A 13726-nucleotide genomic window follows, 5' to 3' on the forward strand; every position below is an offset into this window, starting at 1 on the left:
TCCAAGAAAGCCAGCGTAAAGTCTCCATATTTCTGGGATGTTTGTCCTGATTTTCCCCAGAACCAGGCAGGAAACCGTCTTTGTGTGAAGCTCTGACCCGAGAGGTTTCACCCTCAGATTCTTTCATTTCCTCTCTGAATCCAGGGGCTGCACGGCTGCTTGCATAACACCCTTCATCGCAAAATTGCCTTTTCACACTGCCTCCCCCCAAAAGTAAGAAAACAAAGTGCCTGGTTTACCGTAGCCACATGGTGCAGTGTTTCCGCCACACCGGGTCGGAGGGGAAACCAGGCTTCTTTTTGTTTATGGAAGAAACAAACGCTTTTGGGGCAGTGAAGTCTTTCAGCCTGTCACTATTTGAAAATGCCACATGGAGGGAAAAGAGGCTGCAGAAATGGAAAGTCACTGGAGGAAAGTAAATAAACAGCAGCTCTGAAGCAGGCCTGGAAAAATGTATGGAAAACGACTTTTCCATGTCCTGAAAGAGCTACGAAAAGGCCAGAGGCCTGCACTGTGAAGGCATCGTCTTCCTATAACAACATATAAACAAGATGTCGGCCGGTCAGAGGCGTGTTGCATCACAGCACTGAGGATGTTTCAACAGCCAGGATCCAGTAAAGAACAAATCCTTGAAGGCAGACTTTCGAAAGAAGAAGGACTTGATGCCAACATACTCAATTAGACCTTTGAGGAAAGGAATATTAAATAAATCCAGAAGGTTTTAAATCGGTTCAAACAGGACTGCTCAGCCCTGGAGTATTTGGGTTACATCATTCAGTGGACTTTCCTTTCAGCAAAGAAAAGAAAAGAAATGAAGGAAAGTAGATGCTCCTGGTGATACGAGAGAGGAAACATTTCACAACTTAGTAAATCCAGTTTCTAAGTTCTACCTCAAACATCATATCAGGTTTTGAAGGTATATCTAGAATTTGGACTAAAAATAAGTCAGAGTTTTTGTATTTATCTTTACTTTCATTCACAACTTTCATCCTTTTTTTTTTCCTGGTGGAAACGGGCCTCCATCAGAAGAGGAACAGAGGGCTCTGGGAACAGAAATAAGGACCTAATGGAGACCAGACTCCGGCAGTGAAGCCTGCACTCCAGCGCTCACGCAACACACACATGAAAACACACAAAACACACAAAACACACAAAACACACAAAACACACAAAACACACAAAGACTCACATGTGCAGACACTCAAACATCCTCAGTGACACATGGCACAGAGACACATGCAGGAACGCTTGGACGTTGTTGGAAAGCAACTTGTGCTTCGTTTGTCTGACGATCAGCTGCACTCGTTATGAGGAGACTGTCGCTGCACACCTCCTCCTCTTCCTCCTCCTCCTCCTCCTCCTCCTCCTCTGACTCATTAGGACATAATGGATCTCCTTCCTAATTCCACTTTGGCTGCCTGAGGACAGACTGCAGCCGTAATGGTTCACGTGTCGTGTTTCTTCCATTTGTCATCATTAACATGTTTATGACACTGTTTTTCTCCTTTTTTTCCTGCCGTCTATTCTTTTCCAGTGACGGCCGCTTGTCGCGTCGCTTTCCCTCACATGTAAATACGGAGATAAATTACTCAAAGGAGGTTTTACATGTTTAGTCATCTCCAGACTACATCTGCCAGTCTTAGGTTGTTCTTCATGATTACATCCAAGAGGTCAATCAAAATTCGGTTCCTGGGACCAACTTCTCTGTTTTGCTTAAACCTGATTCCTCCTTTTGCTTCAGCAGCACATCAGAAAGTGTCAACTATAGAAGGCAAAAACCTGTCAGGCAAAGTACTGACAGTGTTGTTGTCAGAACATCATCAGTTGTCTTCTACGCTGCCACTCCCAGCGCCAGTGTCAATGTACAAGAGCACGTTGGTTCACAGTGCAAAATGGATTTTCTGCAAACGATACCGGATGTACAACTTTAAGATTCTTACGTTTTCCGTCCTATTCTCACATGTTTCTTTCACTTTGCACATGAAAAGAGCAACAAAGTCCAGCCTGGAGGTTGGACCACAGGCGGTGGCATCGACCAAACGAGGGACTCTGATGTTTTGGGACTTTTTGTATTATTTTTTACACCTTGTTGCATTTTCAGTTGCTATTTACTTTGGTTTCAAACTACAGTTTTCTCTTTGCTGCATTGAATCCTATTCATTTAGTTTATACACAAACCTGCTTGGTTTAGTCCAAGCACCAAACTACTGGTTGGCTTTGGGATCAGGTCATGGTTTGTGTGAAAACACACCCTGCAAACGTGACCCAGGTTGCTAAGGACACGAGTCCCACTACGAGAAGAAAAAACAACACAAACGTAAAGGAGCTTCAATTTTACAGCCCTTCTTGTGCAAATAATATGTTTTGCGCTGTGGACCAACGTAGCGATTACACATTCTGGTGTGACACCGGGCCACCAATTTTCATTCCCAGTGCCCCACAGCCGCCAGTCTGAACCAGACATAAAACATTTGGTGAAAGATGGCGGTTGAAGACACCGCTGAGCGTTATTTAGTAGGAGATGTCACTTACTTTGCTCACGTACACCCAACCACCGACCCAGACCTCCTCCCTAAGACTCCACATCGCTGAAGCAGCAGTTTTAGGGGTGACTTGTGTATATGTAGAAATGAGGTGATAAAGAACTGTAGTCTATTGAAACACAATTTAAAATTCTCCCAGAGAAGTGCGTCAGTATGTCTGTTCATAAACCCAAGGCCCTGTAAGTGTCTGATCCTGGAAGCTGGTCTACACCTCGGAGAGCCTCTATGTGAGCTGATGTGTTCCACATGGACCAGCAGACTTCACTCATTAAACAGCTTCATTCTGCTACGTTGGGGTTTCGTGCCTTGCTGTTATTTCTCATCATGCCGGTTTAGATTTCCACTAATGCGATTTCTCGTCGGCCCTTAAAAAATGACTAAACACCCAAAATCAAATTACTGCTCTCATTCTTCTGTGCGTCTCGCCGCCTTTTCCCCGTTAATCTCTCTATTCTGTCTGTCTCCATCTTCCTCACATCTTGCTTTCTTTTTAACCGCCTACTTCAGGTTTCTTTCTATTTCTTATTTTCCCCTCAGCCTTCTCTTCCGTCTCTCCGTTTCAGCCTGCGTCTCTCCCTTTCTATCATTTTCCTGACCTCAGCCATCATCTGTGGTCACAACCATGATGCTGATTTCTGAAATGGCCCGGTGGCTTCCCGTTTGTCCGCAGATGGATTTTTTTCTTTCCCACATCAGTGCTTGCAGACACACAGTGAAGATTAGATAAAGTTCAGATTCAGTAGCTGAGTGTTTACAGTTATTGATAAGGAGGTTTTGGGTGCACATAGCCGGGGAGTCTGGCGGTTGTGTCGCGGTGATCTAATGGTTACAAAACAAGCTTTTGACTGGAAGTACAGTGAGTTCTTTGAAAGGGCAATAAAGATGTTGTTCTGTTTAGTTTCTCTGTAGGAGCAGAGCTGGTGGTCAGCAGCAGTGACTCACTTCCAGGTGCTGAGACTTCAGGTTTTAAACTTTGTTTTCTCTTTGCCTTGGCATGAAACGACAACACGCACGGTTACTATAACGTTCTTTTACAGTTTGCATCAAATCCAAACGCAACCATGCAACCATCTAATTTTCTAAAATGAAATCTGTTTAAAAGCAGCACTTTGGCTCTTTTGTTCATCGATTCAGCTATAAAATCACACCCATGTGCTCGTGTCTCCACCGCTTGCTGTGTGTAGTTAAACTTTCTTTCTTCTGTAGGATATTTGGTGCCACCAGCTTCTTCAGGCTGTGAACTCACTCAGAATCTTGTTTTTCTCCCCCAAACCCGAACACTGTGAACTTCTCCACTGTGAGATAAATAAAGGCTTATCTTATCTTATCTTAACCCAAGTAGTGGAAACGATCACATGCAGCCTCATACGGCCGTGAACAGCCTGAGCAGAACTTCAGAGGCTGAAACCATGTAGACACTAGAAACCCACAACTTAAACACATTTCATTAAATATGTGAGTTAAAACAAACGACATAAGCAGCGCAGATAACCCCCCCAGAGCCACGATGAACACTAGAAGTTGAGCAGTGAAGTCATGAGCTGTGATGTGTCGGCCAACCTTAGAAGTTCTGAACATGTAAGATGCTCATCAACCTGCTGGATGCTGCTGTCAGGACGAGCTGCTGTCTGTCATGACTTCTCCATGTTACTGATTCCATTAGAAGTTTGATGAAGCTCGATTCAATCACGTGACTGACAGTAAACAGTGCCACATGTTGGTGATTTTATCGTATCCAGAGGAACACTTAACTGAACCGCAGCAGCATTAGGGCTGAACGGACCTCTTAGTACTGACCCATTATGAACGGAGGAACAATTCTGTTCAATGGGCTTCGTTCTAAGTCTTGATATGCTGAAATCACAAAGTCTACATGGTTTTAGGATGCCGATGCCACAGCAGCACCAGCAGGAGTTTATTCATCTGGGATAAGAGTGGACCCAGCAAGTCAGCAGCTTCTGACCATTTCAGTCTATCAGAGGCGACACATAATCAGAATATGCTGTCAGCTGCTTTCCTTTAAGTGTCTTAAACAACAACATGATTCCAGCCTTTCTATCCAGAGCTGGGGTGAATGTTCAGAGGTTCAGTCGCTGCCAACGCGAGCCGAACGTTTGATGTTGTTGCTCGGCAGGTTTGTGACTTTTTTCATTCATTTTTTAAAAGCAGATCTTTTTTATTGTACAGGACAGAAGACGTGAATCATGGCGAGCGGGAGGCGATGCAACAACCTGACGTTGTGGCTTTGTGGTGTGAGTTTGACCCACTGGTCTATCAGGAGGCCCTGACAGTGGATCTGGTTTAAATACTCGGGTGACGAACGGAGCAGCTCCAGCTCGAGGTGTTCGATGAAGCAAAGTGCTGCAAACGTACAGCTGTGCTGCTCGTGAAGCGAGAAGCATGAAAACAGGCTACGTCTGCAAGAACTATTGACGGATTGTTTGTAAGAAACACTGCGAGTTGTTCGGCTGCCCCGCTAACGGATGTTCCTCTCCGCTGTCTTTCTCACGAAGCAGTTTGTAAACCGGCGGTCGCTGTGGCGTTAAACCGCAACCTGCAGTCGGAGGGACTGCAGCTTCAAATCAAACTGTTATTCTGTGATCAGTTCACGTTTTGCTGCTTCAACTTCATCTTATTTGTCATTTGTCATAAGTGTGAACCCTCTGATAAACCAATCTAAGCAGCCATGTGCTGGTCCCTCTGTCTGATCGCTGTTTATGTCGTTGATGAGCTGCGTCTCTACTGAAGTCATGTGACGTGTAAAAATAACTTTTATCAGTATTTATAAAATCTGCTTTAAAAACACTCAGAAACTAAACCAGCGGTTTCATTGATAGTCGTTTACTCATTCATTTGTTCTGGTTAAAACCCAACTACATCTGGGCTTTGTTCTTCTTATTGCAGGTTTATCCAAAGGATGTTCTAAATATTTAAAGACTAAACACAATATATTGTACATGTATAAGCACTGAACTCTTTGAGCCCTGAAGGCTATTGTCAGAGTAAATTCCTTCATGTGAAGCTCCTGTCTTGGTCACTGTGAGCGCTACAGGCTGCATCTGGAGTTTTTCCAGAGCTCTTTCATTGTTTGATATATTAATACTGATTTCCTTGTACTGTCATTTCTAACAAGGGAAATCGTTTCATATTCTGACATTGTTGTGTTTTTACATGTATCTCAAGCAGACATCTGTTTCTAGAGCCGTGTATCACTGTTTGTGTGACATATTCATTAATATCATCAGCTAGCATTGCTGGAAAGTCGCTTTAAGAACAATTCAACCAAGCAGAGCGGATGTGGATGCAAAGTGTGTCGGTTGGGTTCTGAGGGTTGATAATGCTGCAGATGTTGAAGCAGAGTTTCCCATCAGCAACGACGGATGCTGCAGGACAGGATTCTCAGTGACAGATGCTGCCACAGTGAGCAATTAGACGAGCTGCACAACAACTCCTCACATTTAGCGACTCACAGTAAAAAACCCACAGAAAACAGGTGACACTGTACGCTGCATGCCAGGCGTGTTTCCACGCTGACGGCGGATCGCAGCCATCGGCTTGTGGTTTGGCCCTGATTGGTTCTGCTCCCAGTCGGCCAGAGAAACACACATTCGTTGCAGCAGCAGACTTACAGAAATGTGTGTGTGGGGGCGAGTGTTTTACTTTGTGTCCTCCTTTTGAAATCTACAGCAGACATGAGAACCAGTGAGTCCTTGGGCCGACGCTCGCTGGTGCTACGTCAGCGGTAGGACATCTGCTGGCATGTGTTGGAGATGGTATGGCTTGGCGCTCCACGCTGTCTGACAATGTGACCTCATCCAACAGCATGAGCTTTAAGATAATCAGATCATTCACAGAAGACCCGACATGAGCCAACACCTGACACACAGACACCCCGACAATGAACAAGGCTCACGGTTCATTGGGCCGCGCTGCTGGCTCACTGGACAGCCATGAACAGAACATGAACAGAACCTCTGTTCAGGTCAGTCAAACTGTTTTGTTTTGGGTTTTTCTCACCGGATAGCCCAAGTGGTGGAAAATGGCAAAGACTGTCTGAGACCTGATGTGTCCCAGTGGGTTTTATTTTGAAAAGACGAGGTTTGGTTCTTTTGTCAACTGAAGCTGTCGGTCACAGGTTTCAGCATCCAGCAGCTTCTCTTAGTAACTGGACATTTTTACGTGCCGTTAAATGTGTTAAACGAAACGATGTCCTGGATGCTAGTAAAAGGCTTTTCAGTACTCGGTGTTGGATTTAGGAAATGCAGACAAGTTATTGTAGATTTTGATGTGTCAGTGTTTGGATTTGGATGTTTCTGCCAAACTCAACTTCTCCACGCTGTCTAAAATGAAGAAATGTCACTCATCTCCAGTGTGACTTATGTGAGGGTATCTTTGTTTGTGAAACTTCCTTCGAGCCATTTTCACATGTAAACGTGGTTCCTGTTTACGTTCAGCGTCACTCACCAACACACTCTGTGCGTATCTTGGAGGTCCTTTCCTTCCTCCTAAATCATCTGTGAAGCTGTTTTTTAAAGACAGCTGCGTTGTTTGCGTCCATGCGACCGCCTCCCTCGTCCCTGCCTTTGGCGATACGCTGTGGCTCTTCTTAGCGCGGTGCTGCCACCTGTTAAAGGCTTTGCTCGAGTCCCCACACATCCGGACAGGACCTCCGAGGGGGTGCGCTGTGAGGCCAGATGCATGAATTGGCCGGATTTGTTAAGTCTGAAGTCAGAACTTTCAGTGGTTGTCCCCGTTGACCTGGCTAGATCATCACAGGAGCTTAAGCTGTGCAGCCACAGTTAGGTTTAGGATTTAAAGTGACTTTATAAATACGTTATACCTGCGAACCTGCTGAGCTGCAAGTTAGTAAAACCACTGACGAGGCAAACTATGTGCCCTGCGTTGCCATGGCCACCTACATGTGGTTTTCTGCTTGGTCCAGGTCTGCTGTGCACTGCTGGTCACTGGACTTTACTACATCGCATATTCCGTCAATCACATCAATTCAGTTTGATTTTGCCAAAAAAAGTAAAGACTGATCCTTGTGGGTCAGTGTCAGCCCTGAATCCACCCGTTAGTCTGAGTTAGAGCTCCAATGTCAGCTGTCGTCTTACAAACAGGTCGCTGCATTGACAGGGAACCAACTGGCACAAAATGTATACGTACCAGCATAATGAACAGTTTTCTACCAGCATTCCTCTTGCATCGTCTTTACTGTAATAAATTCTTATATTCCTAATCGCTCTCCTTTAAAACAACCTGCTCCTCTTGAGTAAAGTAGGCGGCACACAGTTGGTCCGTTTTGCTGAAGAAGAGTTCGATCATGTACAGACACGGCTTGTTGTACGACCGCACATCACACCTGGTGAGGAAATCTGAGATAACAAAGAAATTGTGGCTAATATCGCTGAAGGTTTTGTTGAGCTGACTCACACAAAGTAGGTGAAATGTGCTTGGTAGTGCAACCTTCAGCGTCCTAATCTCCTACAACAACAACAGCACATCCAGATCCTGGTGTGGTTTTCCCATCAGCATCTCCAGTGCAGCAGAGTTTATGTGAATGGAGGCAGCCTTGAGTCCCAGTGTACTTTATTAACCCTCAGGGCTTCTGTGACTGTGGGAGACTCACATGTATCTGCCTGTGCTTCCCATCTCATTGTGTGTTTCTACGAGGAAATCAGCCTTTTCTGATTCTTCGTATCCTGAGAGTGGAAAGGACAGCAGGCAGCAGGGGAGCACTCATCATCATCTGGTCAGAAGCTGGACTGGGAATTGTTGTGGGTTTTACTTTTTGGTCAAGCAGCAAAGACTGAACTCATGTTAGCCTTCCACATAATCAAAACCAAGCCCTTCGTGGCAGCGCTACCCCACCAGAGACTGTGAACTCATGACCCTTTTTGTTTGGCTTCGTCTTGGGTATTCAAAACAGGCAAAGATGGTTTTTTTTACACAAAAACGAACAGATGGGTCCAAGAGATGTGAATAAGTGCTTGTTTATCGAGTTGAAAGAGGCAAGTGATAGAAGGCAGGGATGTAGGGAGGGACCTGGGGCTTTATCTCCTCCTTAGAGCTTCAAAATGACCTCATCCAGAAACAGCAGTAGATTCCAGACTGAAGCAAAACACATCACACCCTCGCTCCGACGTTCCCCACCAACGTTCTGGCTTCAGCAGAACAGAACCAATGTGTTCACTAACTTCATATGTTCCACATATTTCTCATTCATATGAGGGATTTGTTCACCTGACTAAAGTATTCTTAAAGCGATGATCAAATCACCGTGTTTTCAGTTTCTCTGAACCCGAAACATTAAAATTGCCTGAAACTACAAAACAATAGTCACTGAGTCAATCTTATCTACACTTTATTCTTTTAGTCCTAAATTGTTGGACTTTCCTTTACTTTCAGCAGTGAGCTGGTCCCAATAGCAATTTCTGTTCTCTGGATGTTCGGCCCCAATTAATGACGAATATCCTGAATATCTGGGGCTGTGTGTGCTGAGCATCCGGTCCGATTCCAGCACAGGGAACCAATAATGGCCTGTTGGGCTACTGGGGTCCAGCCCGAGAGCTGAATCCATGTGGGAATAAAGCCGAGGAGCAGCGGCAGCTCAGCTGTTCAGCATTCTGCACAGTTGTCTGTCATTTTAAAGGCAATTTCTAGATCAGGGCCGGGCAATAAAGATAAAAGATTTTGGACCTGGGTTTGACCAGAAGGCGACCCCACACTGGTTTCCATGCGACCCAAGTCCACTGTGGGTGCAGGCTGCTGCTAGTGCACCACTCAGCTGGATAGAGTGGAGAAAAGGCCCTGGCTGCTGTGGACCAGCATGCCTCAGGAGACCTGCACAGAAGCTAACAGTAGGAGCTCCATTATCAAGGACTGCTCGGTGGCTGTGAGCCATCCAAGTGGCACCATTCAGCATTCTATTAAACACTTGTCTTTCCTGGTACTTATCCCCACTTATCATTTTATTGCACAGGCCTGCTTATGTAAATACTTTTATTCGCTAATTGACTCCAGGGCAAGCCCAGACAGGCAGGAGCTGATCTGGAGAACGCCTTGCAGGAGGGTTTGTCTGATTCTAAAGAAGCCTCTGCTGCCCAGACTTGTTTGCATTTTCTGTCAGCAGATTTTTAGGACAGAAACAAGCCTACCAGGGCACATTATTAGAAGCTGTTAAGAGCCGATTGTGAGGGCGCATGCTTGACTTCGCACCTGATGCATTTTGGTGAAACTGTCAAACCAGCTAGCAGTTTTCTGGTCGCTATTGATGAGGCGTGTGTAGCTGGCAGGGCGAGGCCATGTCATAGTGTGCACGGTACCACCGGTGTAATGATGACATGAAATTCAAATATCGCTATAAAATTTGAGCGAAACACGGCCGTTGTTTTGGTCCAGTCTAATGCACATGGAGCGAGAAGCATGGCGGCGACCGAGGAGGAGGGCGATGCATCGACACAGGATGGCTGGACCCGGATATCGTTCTGTCGTTGTGGCGGTCTCTGCATAGCTATTCTGAGATCCGAATATTCGCCCGCCACCTGCTGCTAACTCCACTCAGCTCCACTCTGCTCAGGATGTGTTGTCAGCCCGTTTCCTGTCAGCAAAGCAGCTGACAGCTTACAGTGATGTTGGTACGTCACAGCTTTGATGCACATCACAAACGGCTGCTTGATAATTGTTCTTTTTTTTATGTGCACCAGTAAAGTTGTGCAGTTTTGAAGTATTTTGTCTCGCGACAATCATATCGTCAGTTCTACTGTTGTCCCACATTTCCTCACTCACATCCTGATGAACATTTGGGCCACCTGCCCTATCAGCCGGTGCGTACCGCCATCATGCTGTCGCCCAGGCCTGCTCTAGATATGATGAATCTGCTGGTCCTGTCACACCTGGGCCATGCTGTTCCCTCCAGAACCTGATTCTGAGAAACACTTGAGTTCAAACTTGTCTAACTTCTAATCTGTGGCGTTCCAATGAAGTCCGTATCAGCATTTGGAAAATACGTTCACAGGGTTTTACTGGGTGACTCCGACTTTCCTCGAATTGCATAGACAGCTGCAAAGACGGAAGGACGTTCACATTTCCGTTTAATGGAAAATAGCGTTGTCCCTAATGCATGTTATATAGCTCTAATAGCATCATACAGCTGAGATGAAGCCTGAACAGCAAATCTCTTTAATTAGGGAGCTGACAGCAGCGACACCAGACAAAGCATCAATAGACATAAGAGATAACAAAATCACTGTCATAACTGTGCTCCTCCCAGAACAATCTTCATTAGGTGCAATTAAAAGTAAAGAATATCATGAAAGAGTGCATTCATTTACTTTGTCGTATAGCCAGCACCCCCACAGTCAGCAGGTGACCCTCAGAACAACTTTCCTTTCAGGCTCAATAAGCAGAAATAATCAGAGCATCTCTAGGCAGCAGGACGTTCTCTCCTGTTACACATTCTGCTGTCCACTGCTTCGGATTAGGTGTGGAGTAAAGACAGGATGAGATCAGAGCTCATAGGAGACAGCTCACATGGAACCCATCGGCATGTTTTGTCTGGGACCAACACATCCTGCTTCCAGGCACGAAGAAGCTCTTTTCCAACAATTCAGCTTCCTGTATCTACAGCTGAGCTCCGTCCTGACTGTCCATGTAAAGAACAAAGGTAACAGCAATACTTGTGTTTATTGCACAGTGAGGAGACCTGGAGACGAGCAAAGAGCTAGCTTTATCGCTCCATCCTGTAACGGCACAAACAGCAGAGCCTAAATCATACCTTCAGCATCTGTGAATACAACCGATAATCTTCATTTTTATCAAAAACAACTGGGTTTACTGAGAATATTTTACAGTTCTGGACAAGAAAACGAGACCTGCTGGTAATCGCAGAACTCGCTTCATCACAGCTGCACGTCGGGGAATCAGTTTGTGTTCCTGAAACATTACAGCAGCATGGACAGCCGTCTCATCATGACGTCACGCAGCTCAGGATGTGCTCAGAGAACACGTCCAGCATTTTAAAGGTAACTGTTCAGCACACACTTTCAAGCCATCTCCCAAAGCGCTGATAACACAAATGTGAAGACGATTCAGATGTAAGCTGGACTCTGATAATCACACACACTGCATAAGTCACAACCCCATCTGTTGAAGTGCTGGGGCAGAAACCACTTCATTTGCCCCTTCATTCCTGTGTTATGTTGCCTATCTGGCACTGAAATGGAATGATCGTTAAACGCACTAGAAATGTTGCACTGAAAAGACCTGCATGCGCCGCTCGTGCAGAATGACAGCACGTGACCCGGCGAGGACAGAGCTGGCTCACATGATAGAATAGAATAGAATAGAACTTTATTCTACTATTGTCCTTATGCGAGTCGTGCTAGGCAGACGCTGTGCTTGGACCCAATGCACCAGCCTCACAAATACACTCATCAACAGACTCATTGTTCTGCTGCTGCTGATGACTTCAGAAGCTGCACTTGCTGTTGCAAAGACAGACAAATAGAGAGAGAGAGTGGCAGACAGATGGCTACAGAGGGTGATAGACAGGCAGGTAGACAGGTAGATTATTCTTACCTAACACAATCACCACAGTCTTCAGCAGAGACATCATGGTATCCCGGTTGCGTCGCGGTCCAGAGCTGTGCCGCGACATCCTCATGGTCCTCTGCCGCACATACACAAAGATGTGGGCGTACAGCGTCACCATGACCACAAACGTCACCAGGTTAAACACTGCCCAGAAGACCAGGTAGGAGTTGCTGTAAAGCGGCGCCATGTTGGAGCAAGACCTAATGCTACAGATACAGTTCCAGCCTACGCTGGGGATGGCCCCCATGACTATAGACATGGTCCAGATTATGACAATCACCACCACCACACGCCGGTTGCTCATACGAGTGTGTAGCTGCATGCGAAACACGGTGATGTGGCGTTCTATGGCGATGGCGAGCAGGTTGGCCACAGACGCCGTCAGGCTGGTGTCAATCAGGCCTTGACGCAGCAGCCACGTCGAAACAGTCAGACGCCTCGTGTTCGGTCCCGTGTTGAACATCAAGTAGAAGTAGGCCAAGCCGGCGAAGAAGTCAGCAGCTGCCAGGTTGGCCATCAGGTAGTAGATGGGGAAGTGGAATCTCCTGTTGACGTAGATGGCGATCATCACCAGAAGGTTGGCGAGCATGATGAAGATGCACACGGTGATGCCGAGGCCCATCACCAGCCTGCTGACGGTGTTCCAGTCAGTCGCGAGGTATTTGCCACTGCGGTTGTAGAAGAAGGCGATGGTCTCGTTGTAGTAGCACTGTTCCTCATCCATGGCTGCTGGTGCTGACTGCAAGGACAGAAGACATTTTCAGAGGCCTGTCAACATTCTAGTTAAAGAAGATGATGCTCTCATCCATACTGGATAAAGCATTTAGAAGCAATCACCTACAAGCTACACTTAATTAAAAAGCACATTAATTATTGGGCTTTATGCTGTTTCCCTCGACTTGGCAGTTGAACCACACTGTCCAGACTACCCCTATGATGTCTATCAAACTATGAAGGTTACTTTAAAATGAGTAACGGAAAAAGCCTTTCCATGAGTGTACAAGTAGGTAAATCAATAAAAGCAAGTGGCAGACATTTTCAAATACGTTTCAGTCTGATTGCATCACTAGATGAGACGCTGAGTCACACTTCACCTGAAAAGGCACACGTTTTGTGAAATGATGAGGTTTTCCTCGGAAACTAATGAGTGAGAGTAGAAACCGGTTTCTGTGTCAGAGCATGACTGTTCGATTACTGAGAACAAGTAAAGCGAGTGAGGCCATTCCATCTGTTCACCTTTTTCAATCACCTGTCTGTGTCTTTCCGTGGCCGTCATGTGGCAACAAGTTTACTGTCACTACATTTTAGATCCACTGTCGCTAGAGCACCAGCATCTCCCCAGAACAAAGGCGCACATCAGCCCCTCCAGTCCGCTCCATTTACAACCACAAAGGTTGTGTACAACAGAGCCAACAAGAAATAATCCAGCGACCTACACGAGCGCCTTGAAATAACTTAAGATAAGATATGCCTTTATTTATCTCACAGTGGAGAAACTCACGAATGGCAACTTGTTGTCAACTCAAGCAACTTCTTCACTTCGTCTGTCTTTCAGTCTCTCTGGTCCTTGTGTGTCTTTTTCCATCAGA

General features: G+C 45.9%; 1 protein-coding gene across 1 annotated transcript in view; it reads right to left on the bottom strand.

Moving 5' to 3' along the window:
- lpar1 (lysophosphatidic acid receptor 1) overlaps positions 1-13726 on the bottom strand; it is a 42328-nt gene that overhangs the window by 7282 nt on the left and 21320 nt on the right. Inside the window, exon 2 of the mRNA XM_008292118.1 lies at positions 12123-12876. Within this exon, the coding sequence (XP_008290340.1) occupies positions 12123-12861 (739 nt within the window). The 5' untranslated portion in view covers positions 12862-12876. The remainder of the gene's footprint in view (positions 1-12122; positions 12877-13726) is intronic.

The sequence above is a fragment of the Stegastes partitus genome, unplaced genomic scaffold (assembly GCF_000690725.1).
Source record: "Stegastes partitus isolate 25-593 unplaced genomic scaffold, Stegastes_partitus-1.0.2 Scaffold786, whole genome shotgun sequence".
In the NCBI taxonomy this organism is placed as follows: Eukaryota; Metazoa; Chordata; class Actinopteri; family Pomacentridae; genus Stegastes; species Stegastes partitus.